Genomic DNA, 13,122 nt, shown 5'->3' with positions numbered 1-13,122 from the left:
GAGCTGCCTTTGTTTTTACATTAAATTTTAGCCATAAACGCCATTCAAAGACGATTTTCTCAATCTCGCAGTCCAGAAACCACGTGTTGTATCCTTTCGGATGGCATTCACACTAAAAGCCCTATAAATTGAGCACTTCACACTCTGCATACACACAACAAAGTCCATAGCGTTCTCATTTTTTCTCATTCCTTTCCGACCATGTCATCATCCGAAGCTAAGAAAAGCCGTGGCCGCCAAAGGATTGAGATTAAGAAAATGAGCAACGACATCAACCTCCAAGTCACCTTCTCCAAGCGCCGCAGCGGGCTTTTCAAGAAAGCCAGCGAGCTTTGCACTCTCTGCGGCGCCAGCGTGGCTTTGGTGGTGTTCTCGCCGGGGGAGAAAGTGTTCTCCTTCGGCCACCCCAGCGTGGATGGCGTCATAGAGCGTTATCTCAAGCGAGGCCCACCGCCGGAGGCTGGCAACATGCACTACATGGCCAAAGTCATTGAGCTCAACGGCCAGCTGACTCATATCAACGATCAGCTCGAGGCGGAGAGGAAGCACGCCGAGAAGCTGAATAGAAAGCAGAAGGAGGCCGAAGCCCAGCTCTGGTGGGCCCGGCCCGTGGAAGGGATGATCATTATGGAAAACCTTGAGAAGTTGAAGAAAGCGTTTGAGGAGCTGAAGCAACAAGTGGCCGGTCTTGCTGATATGGCTTTGTCCCAGTCTGTTGCAAATGGAAATCCGGGCCATCAGTTTTTTCCTGGGGCTTCTTCCTCAGCCATTCCCAACGTTGTGCTTCAACCACCATCACTGCCAGTGGCCCAGGTGTTCCCTCCTATTACACATATGATGCTGCCACCACCACCCATTATGTTTCAGAATTACACGCTTCCTGATCATGGGAGCATGATGATGAACCCCAATGGGTTTAATAATGACATGGGAATGGGAGGAGGAGGAGCATTTGGAGTACCAGGACCTTCTAGTGCTGGTGGTTGTTTCTTGTGATCCTCCCCAGCTGGATCTTGATGCCCTTTTGTTTTTAATTAAAGGTTCATGTTGTTTTTGTTGTTGTTTTAATTTCAGTATCATTCCGGCTTAGCTAAGTTTTACGTGACATGCATGGTTAGCAGTGATCAAGGTGCGGACATTCTTGTCTTATGAACCATCATCATCACTGTCATGTAATGCTAGCTGGAATGTTTTCCCTTTCGCATCGTTTTCTTTGTTATGTTGTTCGGTCTGGAGTGATGTGCTTTCATTTGAGTTGTTGTTTAAATTAATAAAGGGCATCTTATTTATTTGCTTTTGGTGTTTGGTTTAATTGTTTTGATTTTGGTCAAATTAATTTTTATAGTGTTAATTTTAAATTATTCAATATGATTGTTCAAATTGATTTTAATATAGTTTTAATTTTTTTTATTGGAACTTTGATAAACACGTTCACCCCAATTAATTTGGAAGTGTGTTTTTTTTATGAAAATTTTCTGGACACTGTCCCAAGTTGAATTTGAAGGTGTGTAGGTGAATTACTGAAAAGATAGACAGAAAAAAATGATGTAATAGAATCAGATTAAAGAGAAAATAAGTTTTTTAAGTATAATTATATTATTCTTTCTATTGTGTTTTACAAAGTGCAAAGTCATTCTTATCTCTCTTCAAAAGTATTACATTTTGAAGTTATAGAAATATGCTTAGTGTGTGCGAGAAAGTATGTTGATACGCAGAAGCTACATTTGATAGCTTTGTGTTGAGACTTAAAAAATCATATTAAATGCGTTGTGAAATACTTGAAAATTATAATTGAACATAGTCTTTATCATCAATATATCTCAATTCTCTCTATTTTTCTTTTTTTATCATATTATAAAACATATAATACTTAGTTATACAATATATATTATTAGTACTCTTTTTTTCTAAAAAAAGTAGAATTTAATTTTTATAGATTTTTGTATATCATTAAATGTAATTGAAATGTTTCTTGGAGACTATTTTGAGTATAAATTTTACAATAAAAGGTATATACTCGTTGAGAAATCAATTCTTGGTATAAACCTATATATGAGAGTCTCTTAATTTCTTCGACTGAAAGTCTGAAACACAATTGGCAGTATGATGGTCGACGAAATTCGAAATTATAAAGTGAAAAATAATGATGAAATGAATCTATACTGGTTAAATAATTTACAAAGGAAATTGTTAATTTATATTGTATATTTGGTAAAATTTAATTACAATTCATTTTAAAAACTGTCACCAGTTGAAATATATAATAAAATTGTTAACTTTTGAAATAATATTTATCAAAGTTATATATAATTAGAACAATTTTTAATTAGTTGAATATATAAGATTATTGACTTTTGAAATAATAATTTTCTCAGTCAAAAAATATATTTCAAAGTTATATTTAGAATAACATTTTGATGAGTGACATTTTATCATGACTTAATTATGCGTGCTTTTATAGTAACATTTTTAGAAAAAGTAATTATAACTTTCTAAATTATGTGTGCTTTTATATAATAGCATCTTTAGACAAAGTAATTATAACTTTCTAAAATAAATTCAAAAGAAATACATTTTTTAGAACATATCTAATCAATTCCCAAAAATGTGAGTGGTGGGAAAAAGTAAATATTTAAATTTGTTAAGTATGTTTTTACATTCAACGAAACCTCTATTAACGGATTTGGGACAAGTTTAACTCAAATATAATGCATCAGATATAGTTTGCAGGGTAGACTTTGACGGATTGACATGACTCACCGACTTGCATTCATGTTGACTAAACACTTTGTTTTATTTTTATTTTTTGGCTCCAACACTATCAAAATTTGAATATTAATTAGTGCATTAAACATCGACCAATTCAGTTAACTCAATTAACACCAATAGCTTCACCGTTCAACATTAATGTGATTAGAAAATATGTGTTTCGCCGTTAAACTCTATATTTATTACTAAATGAATAATATGTAGTATATATTATTATAAAATCAACCAAACAAAAACATTTATTTATTATTAATAATAAGATAAAAAATTAATATATGAATTTATTAAAATATAAATTTGTATTTATTAATTAGCATATATATTAATAATTTTATGAAATTATATTTATATTTATTAATTATTATACTAATATGTATTCCTTATCCAGTATACTAATTTTTTCAACAACAAAAAAAACCTACTATATCAGCCCACATAAAAGAAACTACTATACCATCGTATAAATTTATTAATTTATTTACTAATTAATGTATCAAATTTTGTGCATTAATTAGTATACTATTAATTATTAATTAATTAAATTATAAAATTAGTATAAAAATATCATCAATAAATTTATTTCTTACTGTAAATTAATATATGGTTAAGTTAAAATATTAATATATATATTTTATTGTTAAGAAATAATAATAAATATAAATCAGTATATTAAATTTTTTATATGAATATAAATATGCTAGATACTACATTTTATACCCGGTGACACACTGGTTTGATTAAATGATATTTCTAAGGACTTGTAATTAGCATCATTTAAAAAAATATGTAAATAAATAAACTTATCATTTTTTTTAAATATTTAGTATCTTATTAAATATAATTACATTAAAATTGAGTAAAAATATTAGTTATATTTTTAATTGAGCAAATATTATCTTTAAAAAGTTTAAATTTATTGAAATTTATATGGTTTATTCTTTTTTGAAGTAACAATAGTGATATAATACATACATTAAGCGTATAAATTCAAAATAAAAAAATAATAAATATAAGTTTATAATTATTTACATTAAAATGTTAATATTTTAAAACACATTATTTTAAGTAATGTTTCAAAAATACTCTAAATAAGTAAAAAAATAAATTTATTTATTAAACAATCAAATGAATTTTCCAATTTAAATGTTTTGTTAAACATAATCTTAGAAGAAAAACTTTATTGTGCATAGTTATCATGTTCGTGTCAAATATACAATTATTCTCATAACTTCATCATAAGAATAGAAGATACATGTGTTCTCATAGAAAAAATAAATTAGTTATTAAGTTATATTCAACATATATAATATTAAAATAGTTTAAAAGATTGCTTTGTATAGTTGGTTTTGTAATATTATGTTCTTTGACAATAGCATTCCAAAAATTCATTTACGGAAAAGATATTTTTGTCAAAAAATACAAAAACGTAAAATGAGTGCAATTAGAAAAAAGCTGTAGCGCAAATAGAACTGTTTGAATGGTTCCCACATACCAAAGTCATGGGTCATTGCCCATGATTTGTAAATAACACTTGAATTTGATTGTTATAGGAAAATTATTATTGGCCTTTATATGTCTAAGAAAAGACTCTCTTATCCCTCTTAGTTATCCCTCCCTCCTTCTTCTCCTTCACCTTCCCTTTCTTGGCCCCCAAGGCTCCAACCCTTTTTCTCACCCCACCCAATCCATCACCATCACACCATCTTCACCCTAGATCTGAATTACCACACCGTCATTACACTTCTATTATAAAATAACAAAAATATGATTTTATTGTATAATATATAAAATAATTATGTCTTCGTTGTTTATTTTTTAAAATTTCTTTAGAAAATAACAAAATTATGTTTTTATTGTTTATTTTTTCCTCACTCCTTCAATAAACAATAATGTAAATGTGATTTTGTTTTGTTGTACAAATGAAATCATGTTTTGGGTGTTTATTTTTTGCACTCTATAAACAATATGAACAATTCTTTAAACTACTGTAAAGCATATTCATGTTTTCGTAAAAATGATATTTTTGGAAAAAAAAGTACCCGTCCCTTATCACGGGTCAATAGTAAAGGAGTTGGGGTGAATAGCAACCCCTTTCTCATATATAATAATGATAAAAAAAAAAGACTAAACATCATGAAATTCCCATTATAATCTTAATATTTTTTTTGAGTCAACAAATCTTAATATACACCCCATTCGTGTATTTTTTGGGGTTTATCTCTCTTAAAAAATACCGTTTTCTGAAAACTAATTTTCGGAACGCATTTTTAGTTGATGATATATAGAAGTTCTAAAATTTTATTTGATAATATATTGAATACATTCAGAAACTAAAATTCGAAAGTGAAAACTTTAACACGTTTTAGAATTTAGTTTCCAATCTTTTGAAAAAAAAAAGAATTTAGTTTCCAAAATGTGTTGAATTAATTTTTTCACAAGGCAATTACTGAACGTATCCTTCAACTGTTTTTTGAGAGGTACCCCTCAATTGTTAAACGTGCCCTTTCCTTCATCTTTGTTAATATATAACTTTATTTAAATACCTTTTTTCTCTTTTCACATGCTCAAAGAATTTATTAGTTATATTTAGCTGAAATAGCCAAAAAAAAATATTAAATTTATTTAAATACCTTTTCCCTTACTTAGTAAATGTATCTTCTTTTTTATTTTTTATATTAAATTTACTGAAATAACCCCTCCTCTTAGATCTCACTTTTATTCAGGAGGAGTAAATCACAGTTATTAACAGAAATGGTTCACAATAAAAATAGCAAACGCGAGAAAATAAAATAATATTTTTTTGGGTGCCTTTTCATGAGTTATAAAGATAGTAAAACAAGATTATGGTTAGCCAGTATTCAGAATCAGCTTTCCTAAAATCCAACCCCCTGAAAAGCTAATGATTTATGAAATGAGTTTGCACTATTAAACGTTACCAAATGTCTGGTAAGAAAACAATTTTAAATTAACCAAGCAACAATTGCTAGGCTTTAGCTAGTGCTGCATATATACAAGTAAACAACACAATTAAAAAAAACACGAAATTTTATGATAACCCTTTAGCTGCGTAATCACATATCACCATTGTTATCCACTTTTGAGATATTAATGCTAGCTGTACAAGTGACAGAGAGTATATATATACGCACATATCTAAGAGAGGCTCGAGAGGAAAAACTGAAGATATTGTTCAGTATTTAATGAGGAGGTAAGGAATGAGGTTATTTAAGTAAATTAAACCAAAACAAAAATATGTCATATTACATTATTATTTAACATGCTATTCATTAGCGTTAATTACATCATAAAAAATTAAGTTTTTTTTTAACGGATGTATATATTAAAATTGTACATTTATAATATTTGAATGATCCAATTTATTAGTTGAATTTTTTGGACCAAAATAATCAAAATTAAAAGATAAAAATGTATTTAAGTCTTTTACTTATTATAAGAAAAAGAAACCGTCACTTTAAGACTTTTATCCTTTTTTGTGTGTAAAAACAATATAATTTTATCCTTTTGCTCATCTTATTTCAAATTAATTGCACTAAACTTTCGAATAGTACACAAGTACAGAATATGATATTTTAAATATAAATTTCAATTAAAAAATCACAAATAAATGCCTTTAATATCAAAAACTCGATATTATTATTTGAAAGAAAAATATCAAGAACTCAATATCATGACGTAATATTGCAAAAGCTAATTAAAAACCTTTGAATAATACCTACCAATTCCGTCCCATGTCATAATCACATATTATGACCCAAGATTATATAACTTCCTCATTTAGGACTAATAATAAAAAGAAATAAAACACATAAAAAGGAAGATTAATTGGGTTAGCTAAAAATCAAAGATTCAGCAATATATATACCCATGGTTAGTTTCCACTCCAAGAGTCCAATGCCATAAGAAGAATTTGGCCATTGTTTTTTTCTTCGTCTCTTTGTTGATTTCTCTTATTTTCTACCATGTCGAAGAATAAGAAGTCTAGCTTAGGTCGCCAAAAGATTCCAATTGAAAAAATACCCAAAAAAAGTCATTTGCAAGTTACATTCTCTAAGCGTCGTTCAGGACTGTTCAAGAAAGCCAGCGAACTTTGCACCCTTTGTGGTGTAGAGATCGCAGTTGTGGTTTTCTCTCCCGCAGATAAGGCGTTCTCATTTGGCCATCCAGAAGTTGAATCCCTCATTGATCGTTACACCACACGGAACCCTCCACAAGAGTCTAGTGCGCACCACCTTGTTGAGGCACACCGAAATGCCAATGTTCGTGATCTCAACATGCAACTCTCTCAGGTTTTCAACCACTTGGAGATTGAAAAGAAGCGAGGGGATGACCTAGACCATGCGAGGAAAGCTAGGCAAAGGCAATTTTGGTGGGAGAGTCCCATTGATGAGCTTGGATTGAATGAGTTATTGCAGTTAAAGGCCTCTATTGAGGAGCTGAAACTGAACATAGAAAAACATGCTAGCAAATTCATGATTGAGCATTCTAGTAATATTCCTTCTTCTTCACTTCTTGGACCTAATAATGGACTTGGTCCACTTGCATGTTATGACACCTTTGAGAACAAACCTGGTCCTGGGATTGGTATTGCTCCGTCAATTCCAAATGCCCATTATCTCGCTTTTCGCACTGGGTATCTTTGATTTTGATTTGTTCTTTTTCAGTTTCTTTTGGCTTGCTTTTGGATTCAGAGGGGTGAATCACAAACCGGTACCTCACGAGTTGTGTATTTCCTATTGTTTTCCCTTTTTTCAATAAAAAATGGTTTTTATCCACGTTGAGAATAATTTGTTTATATATAATTCATCAAGGACTCTGAGCTCCAGGGAAATAAAATTTCAGCATTGATCATGCTGTTGTTCTTGGATATATGGATTTCGTTGGTAGAATACTACATATTTTTTTCTAGTATGATGATAACGTGTGTTGTCAAAAATATGATGTAATCTGCCATTTGAAATTTTTTATTTTACTAATTTGAATTATATACTAAATCATTGGGGATTTTTTGAATTATATTTTAAATTTTTGCTACCACTGGTACCTTTTTTCAATATATCTCTTGTGTTTACAGATTTTTTTTAAAAAAAAAACTATTTGACCTCAAATCGATTGATTGATTTATTGAATTTATAATCTAAGACAGGGCGTAATGTAGGATTTCATTACCAGGAAAGATAAATCAACCGTGGATATTCCATTATAAATATAAAAAAAATCAATGAATCATTTGAACTAAACATATTCCTTTGCTGCCACCAATTTATACAATACCCTAGAGCACTTAATCCTCATTTTTTTTTTCCTTTGGCCATGGATATGTTTAAGCAGAATCACCGAATCAGCATAAGAAGAAAAACACAGGCCGCAAAAAGATTGAGATCAAGAAGCTTGACAATGGTAGCAACAAGCAAGTCACGTTCTCAAAAAGAAGAATGAGACTGTTCAAAAAATATCTCAATGGAGACAAGGCAAAGTTTGAAGGTTTTTTTTTATACTGTTTAAGGGTATTTTTTTCTTCCGATTTTTCCAATTTAGGATCGTTTTTAAATAATTATTTAAAAGGAGATAAGTCATGACAATTATTATGACTTTTAGTTAGAAATCGTGATACCTATTTTATAATTTCATATTTTTATTAATTAAAGTCTTGAAATTATTTAAGAATTCAATTAATTTTTTTATGACTTTAAAGTCATAAAATATAAATTATAACATGTGTTATAATTTTTAATTCAAAAGTCGTGATATCTGTTATGAATTATTTCTTTTTAAATAATTATTTAAAAATAACTCCAATTAATGTTTTGATTTTGATGGAAGGATTTTTTTTGTTTATGTTCCATTAAAAATTAGAGGAATAAGTTTCACATGGAAAATGTATTGCACGTTATTTTGTATTTTTTTCAAATTAAACCGCATAAAATATGAATTATTCTTTTATTTTTTGTATTTGGTATTTGATCATTTTAATATATAAAAGAAATACAAACTTGTATGAATGGTGAGATTAAAATCTGCACATGATGCAGTTGTTTTCAAAATTAAACTACAATAATATATGTATATATATATATATATATATATATATATATATATATATATATATATATATATATATATATATATATATATTATTTAGAATCAATGAGAGAGTTTTGGTACCATCCAAATTTTTAGTTTAATAAAAATCTTAAATTGAAAATATTAGTATGATTATTCAAATGCCTACAATATATAACTTATTTATTAATAAGAAATAATAATATAAGATAATTGAATTTGAATACTTTTTGAATACAACTATAAAGTTAATTTTGACAATATTATTCTTTTAAAGTTAAAGAAGTTTCTATGAACAAATAAACTACATTACAAACCTCAAATGATTTTTTTTTATCATAATCACTCATAAGTTATTCCATTGTAATCACTTTCATGAAGACAAATATACAAAAAATTATTGAAAACAAAATTAAAAAAAAATAAAGGAAAGAAATGAAAATTTAATAATACATACTTAAATAATTAAAAGTAAGTAAAATATTAAATTTATGTTAAAATATGTTAAATTTGATCAAACATTACATTTATTGTCCGATAAAATAATTTTTAAGAAAAATATTTTAACAATTTCTAAACAATGAAAGTTAGTAAATATGAATTAAATTATTCAATTTTAAATATTTTTAATTTTAATCAAAAATTTATAGCATCTTTTAAAAGATTATAACAAATTTGAAATAATTAAAGTAATTAATTTGAAATTAATAATTTACCTATAAATATTCTTAGTTTTAAAAATGTAATTATAATATTTTTAAAATTTTAAGAGAGAATTTTATAATCATTTTTAGATAATTAGAATTATTAATTTGAATTCTAACTGTTCTCAATTTTATAAATAATTAAAGTAAGTAAATTTAAAATTACTAATTTAACCTGTAATATTTTAAATATAAATAAAATATTTAAACATAATTTTAAAAATTAGAAAATATTAAATTCAATCGAATTATTTATTCTTAATTAATTTTAGTTTCTAGAGGAATTTATTAAAAAAATAATATTTTAGAAAAACATTTACAAAGTTTCAAATAATTAAATTTAATAATTATAAATTACTAATTTAATTGCAACTATTTTCAATTTTTATATATAAAAATATAAATTTTACTTTTGATTTAATCTTAAAATGCATATAAGAAATTTTTTTATACTAAAATAAATAATGAAGAAAAATACCTTTATTATTTAAATAAATAATAATATAAACTATACAATAATTTAAAAACTTATAAAAATAAAGAAAATATTTTTAAATTTTCTTCTTTTTTATCTTATATTTAATTATCATTATTAGGACAATAAGTATCAAGTAATGAAATGTCTCTATCATGTGGGATATAACACGTATTGGAGGATTATATTTTATAATAATTATTTTGAGACTAAATTACATTTTTGGTCTTCAATTTTAGTTCTAATTTCACATTTGATTCACTGGTATATTAATTCACGAATTGAGTCCTTGATTTTGTAAAAAATTACAATGTTAGTTCTCTGACGTCAAAATTAGACGTTGACCGTTAGACAGTGACGTTGACTGCCACGTGTCAATGTCTGATAGACACTTGGAAATTGCATGGATTTTTTTACCCATTTGGTTAAAAAATTTTACATTCACAAAAATTCTTCTTCTTCTTCCACCACCACCACCACAACCCGATCTTCGCCATAGCCATGCCATTCTCTCCCACTCCCACTCCTTCTCTATCATCTAGTTCCACACTTTTGACCCCATCTTTGCCATGTGGCTCCCCCTCCCTCTCTTCCACCCCTCCTTCCTCTCCCACAGCCTCTCCGTCTAGTCCATCTCTGTCGCTAACCGCCTCGTCCTCCTCGCTGCCACCACCCACAACCTCTCCCCGGCCCTTGATCTTCCACCCCCTCACCAAAACCCGATCCTTCGGCCCCACCTTCTCCACCCCCGTCGCTGGTGCGCCCTCGGCCCCGCAGCTCCCGCCGACGGCGCTAACGGCGTTAAGGTAGCAAATGGAACCATGGCGAAGCCGTCCTCTTCCAAGCATTCATGTGGCGCGTCGTTCATGAAATGGACCGTGGCATACACAGTCCACGTGGCGACGCACCATTGGATGTCATGCTTGTTTGCATTGGGGCTTCTCTTCTTCATGGTCGTGGAGAACACGTTCCTCATGGTGCCGTCGTCGTCGCCACCCTTCGACCTGGGCTTCATCGCCACGAGCTCCTTCCATGCGCTCCTCGAGTCGTCGCCTAATCTCAACACGCTCTTCGCCGGGCTCAATACGGTATGTCATTTACACTCTCTCCAGATCTGAACGAGTCCAGAGGTGTTACTCTTCTTAGAGCTTCATGATCTTGTCCTTGGCATCCTCCAATTCTGACTAGAATCTGGAGTACAAAACACAAGGATTTAGCAAATCTCCCAATGTGTTATGGTTCACGAGGAGGCCTTTCTGCAGGTGAATTGCATTTGAGTTTTTTGACAAAAGAGACGATTTTCTCCATGGGCATCTTCATCCAAGGCAAGATTTTCAACTTGCTAAGCACATGGTTGAATTGGAATGGGATATCCAACTTTTCTACCTAGAGGTTGTACAATGCATAGGATAAGATTGATGATATAAGAAGCATAAGGGTAAGAGGTCTTTTTTCCACTAAATCCACCACAAATTTACGAAGAAAAGTGGGGAAGCGGGTTGGGGTAAAAAACACACAAGGTAAAAATTGTGAACCTTTTTACGTGCCTATCAGACGTTGACACGTGGTCGTGTCTCTCTAATGATCAACTTCCATTTGTAACGTCGGGGGACTATCATGACACTTTTTTACAAAATAAATGACCCAATTCATGAATTAAATTACTGGAGGTCAAATGCGAAATTGGAACTAAAGTTAGGAACCAAAAATACAATTTTGCCTTACTGTAATTAATATTTACTCTACAACTCGTTAATACTTTTATTTTATTTTACATTATTTTCATAATTTATATCCATTTTTACATCATAAAATATTATACATGATTTGAAATTTTACTCCCCTTTATGTATAATTTATTTTACATAATCATACAAATTAATTAAATGTTTACTTTAATTTTATATATATTGTGTTGGTTTTTTTTCCTATCAATTACGAAATTCAAACAATAATAAATATTAATTTATTTTCATGTTTATTTAATTACTTTACAATAATATTTGGTGAAATATTTTACACCAAATATTTTTAAAATTTATTATTTTCCATTTATTTAAATCATTAATTAATTTGGCCAAGTTTCTTACAATTTTTTTCATGTAGAGGTGGAAATCTAAGTTTTTTTACTTAAAAAGTAAGTTTAATTATGATAAAAATATCATGTTAATATTATTAAATTATTTAATAAGATACTTAAATAATTAAATATTGTAGTAAATATTTTATTTTTATATTTCAAGAAAACTTATATGTGACAACATTAACGATCAACACAATAAATTTATTTATTCCTATAATTATAATTATTAGGAATAGTGATTCCGGTGCACGAAAAGATTTCTCTTTTACCAAACTACTATTCGCATTTCACCTTTTTATCTTAGGTTTACAAATTCTTATATTATTATAATTTTTAATATATGTACAATGTCTTTTTATTTTAAATATATATATGTATATGTATGTATGTATGCGTGTGCATAAGTGTGCACATACTTGCAAGTAAGTATATTCATAGGTATCTTTTAAAAAAGTTTAAACAAAAAAAATAAAATTAAAAGCAAATATTTTTAAAACATATATTTATAATAAAAATAAATAATTTGAAACTTTTATATCTATACTAAAATTATATTAAAACAACTCTATCATGAAGAATTTGGTATTGAAAAAGAAGAACTCGACACAAATTAAACTTTTGACTAAGGGTTGGAACAAAAGTTGGTGGGACAATCCCATTGATCAAATGAGTGATCATAGTTGGAGCAATTTATGGTATTAATTTACGAGTTGAGGAAAAAACTAGCTGAAAGGATTTTACTTTTTTTTTGGTTTATTAAAAATTAGAAGAATAAGTTTCACATGTGATATGAATCACTCTATTTTGTATTCTTTAGATTAAACGGTATAAGATATCAATCATTCTTTTACTTTTAGTATTTAATAATTTAATATAAATGTAAACTTGTATGAATGGTGAAATTAAAAACTACACTTGGTGTAGTTGTTTTTCAAGGAATTCATATGCCATCTTTTCTTATTTAGAATCCATGAAGGGAACATTTGGCATAAGAATTTTTTTTAATTGTT

The 13,122-nt window shown here is 28.7% G+C and overlaps 2 protein-coding genes across 2 annotated transcripts; both read left to right on the top strand.

The window, feature by feature from the left end:
• Positions 1-201: 201 nt before the first annotated feature.
• LOC114370128 (agamous-like MADS-box protein AGL62) lies at positions 202-1,189 on the top strand. Its single transcript, XM_028327412.1, has one exon. The coding sequence runs from the start codon at positions 202-204 to the stop codon at positions 994-996; it is 795 nt and encodes a 264-aa protein (XP_028183213.1). The 3' UTR covers positions 997-1,189.
• A 5,415-nt stretch (positions 1,190-6,604) lies between these two features.
• On the top strand, positions 6,605-7,562 carry LOC114369708 (agamous-like MADS-box protein AGL62). The gene has a single exon (XM_028326953.1). The coding sequence runs from the start codon at positions 6,750-6,752 to the stop codon at positions 7,428-7,430; it is 681 nt and encodes a 226-aa protein (XP_028182754.1). The 5' UTR covers positions 6,605-6,749; the 3' UTR covers positions 7,431-7,562.
• Positions 7,563-13,122: the final 5,560 nt, after the last annotated feature.

This window comes from Glycine soja, chromosome 10 (genome assembly GCF_004193775.1).
Source record: "Glycine soja cultivar W05 chromosome 10, ASM419377v2, whole genome shotgun sequence".
NCBI lineage: Eukaryota > Viridiplantae > Streptophyta > Magnoliopsida > Fabales > Fabaceae > Glycine > Glycine soja.
The sequence above is the reverse complement of the archived record's forward strand: the minus strand, read 5'-3'. Positions and strand labels throughout refer to the sequence as shown.

Excerpts from the sequence above, each read along its gene's own strand:
- LOC114370128 (XM_028327412.1), top strand. The coding sequence starts at position 202 with ATGTCATCATCCGAAGCTAAGAAAAGCCGTGGCCGCCAAAGGATTGAG.
- LOC114369708 (XM_028326953.1), top strand. The coding sequence starts at position 6,750 with ATGTCGAAGAATAAGAAGTCTAGCTTAGGTCGCCAAAAGATTCCAATT.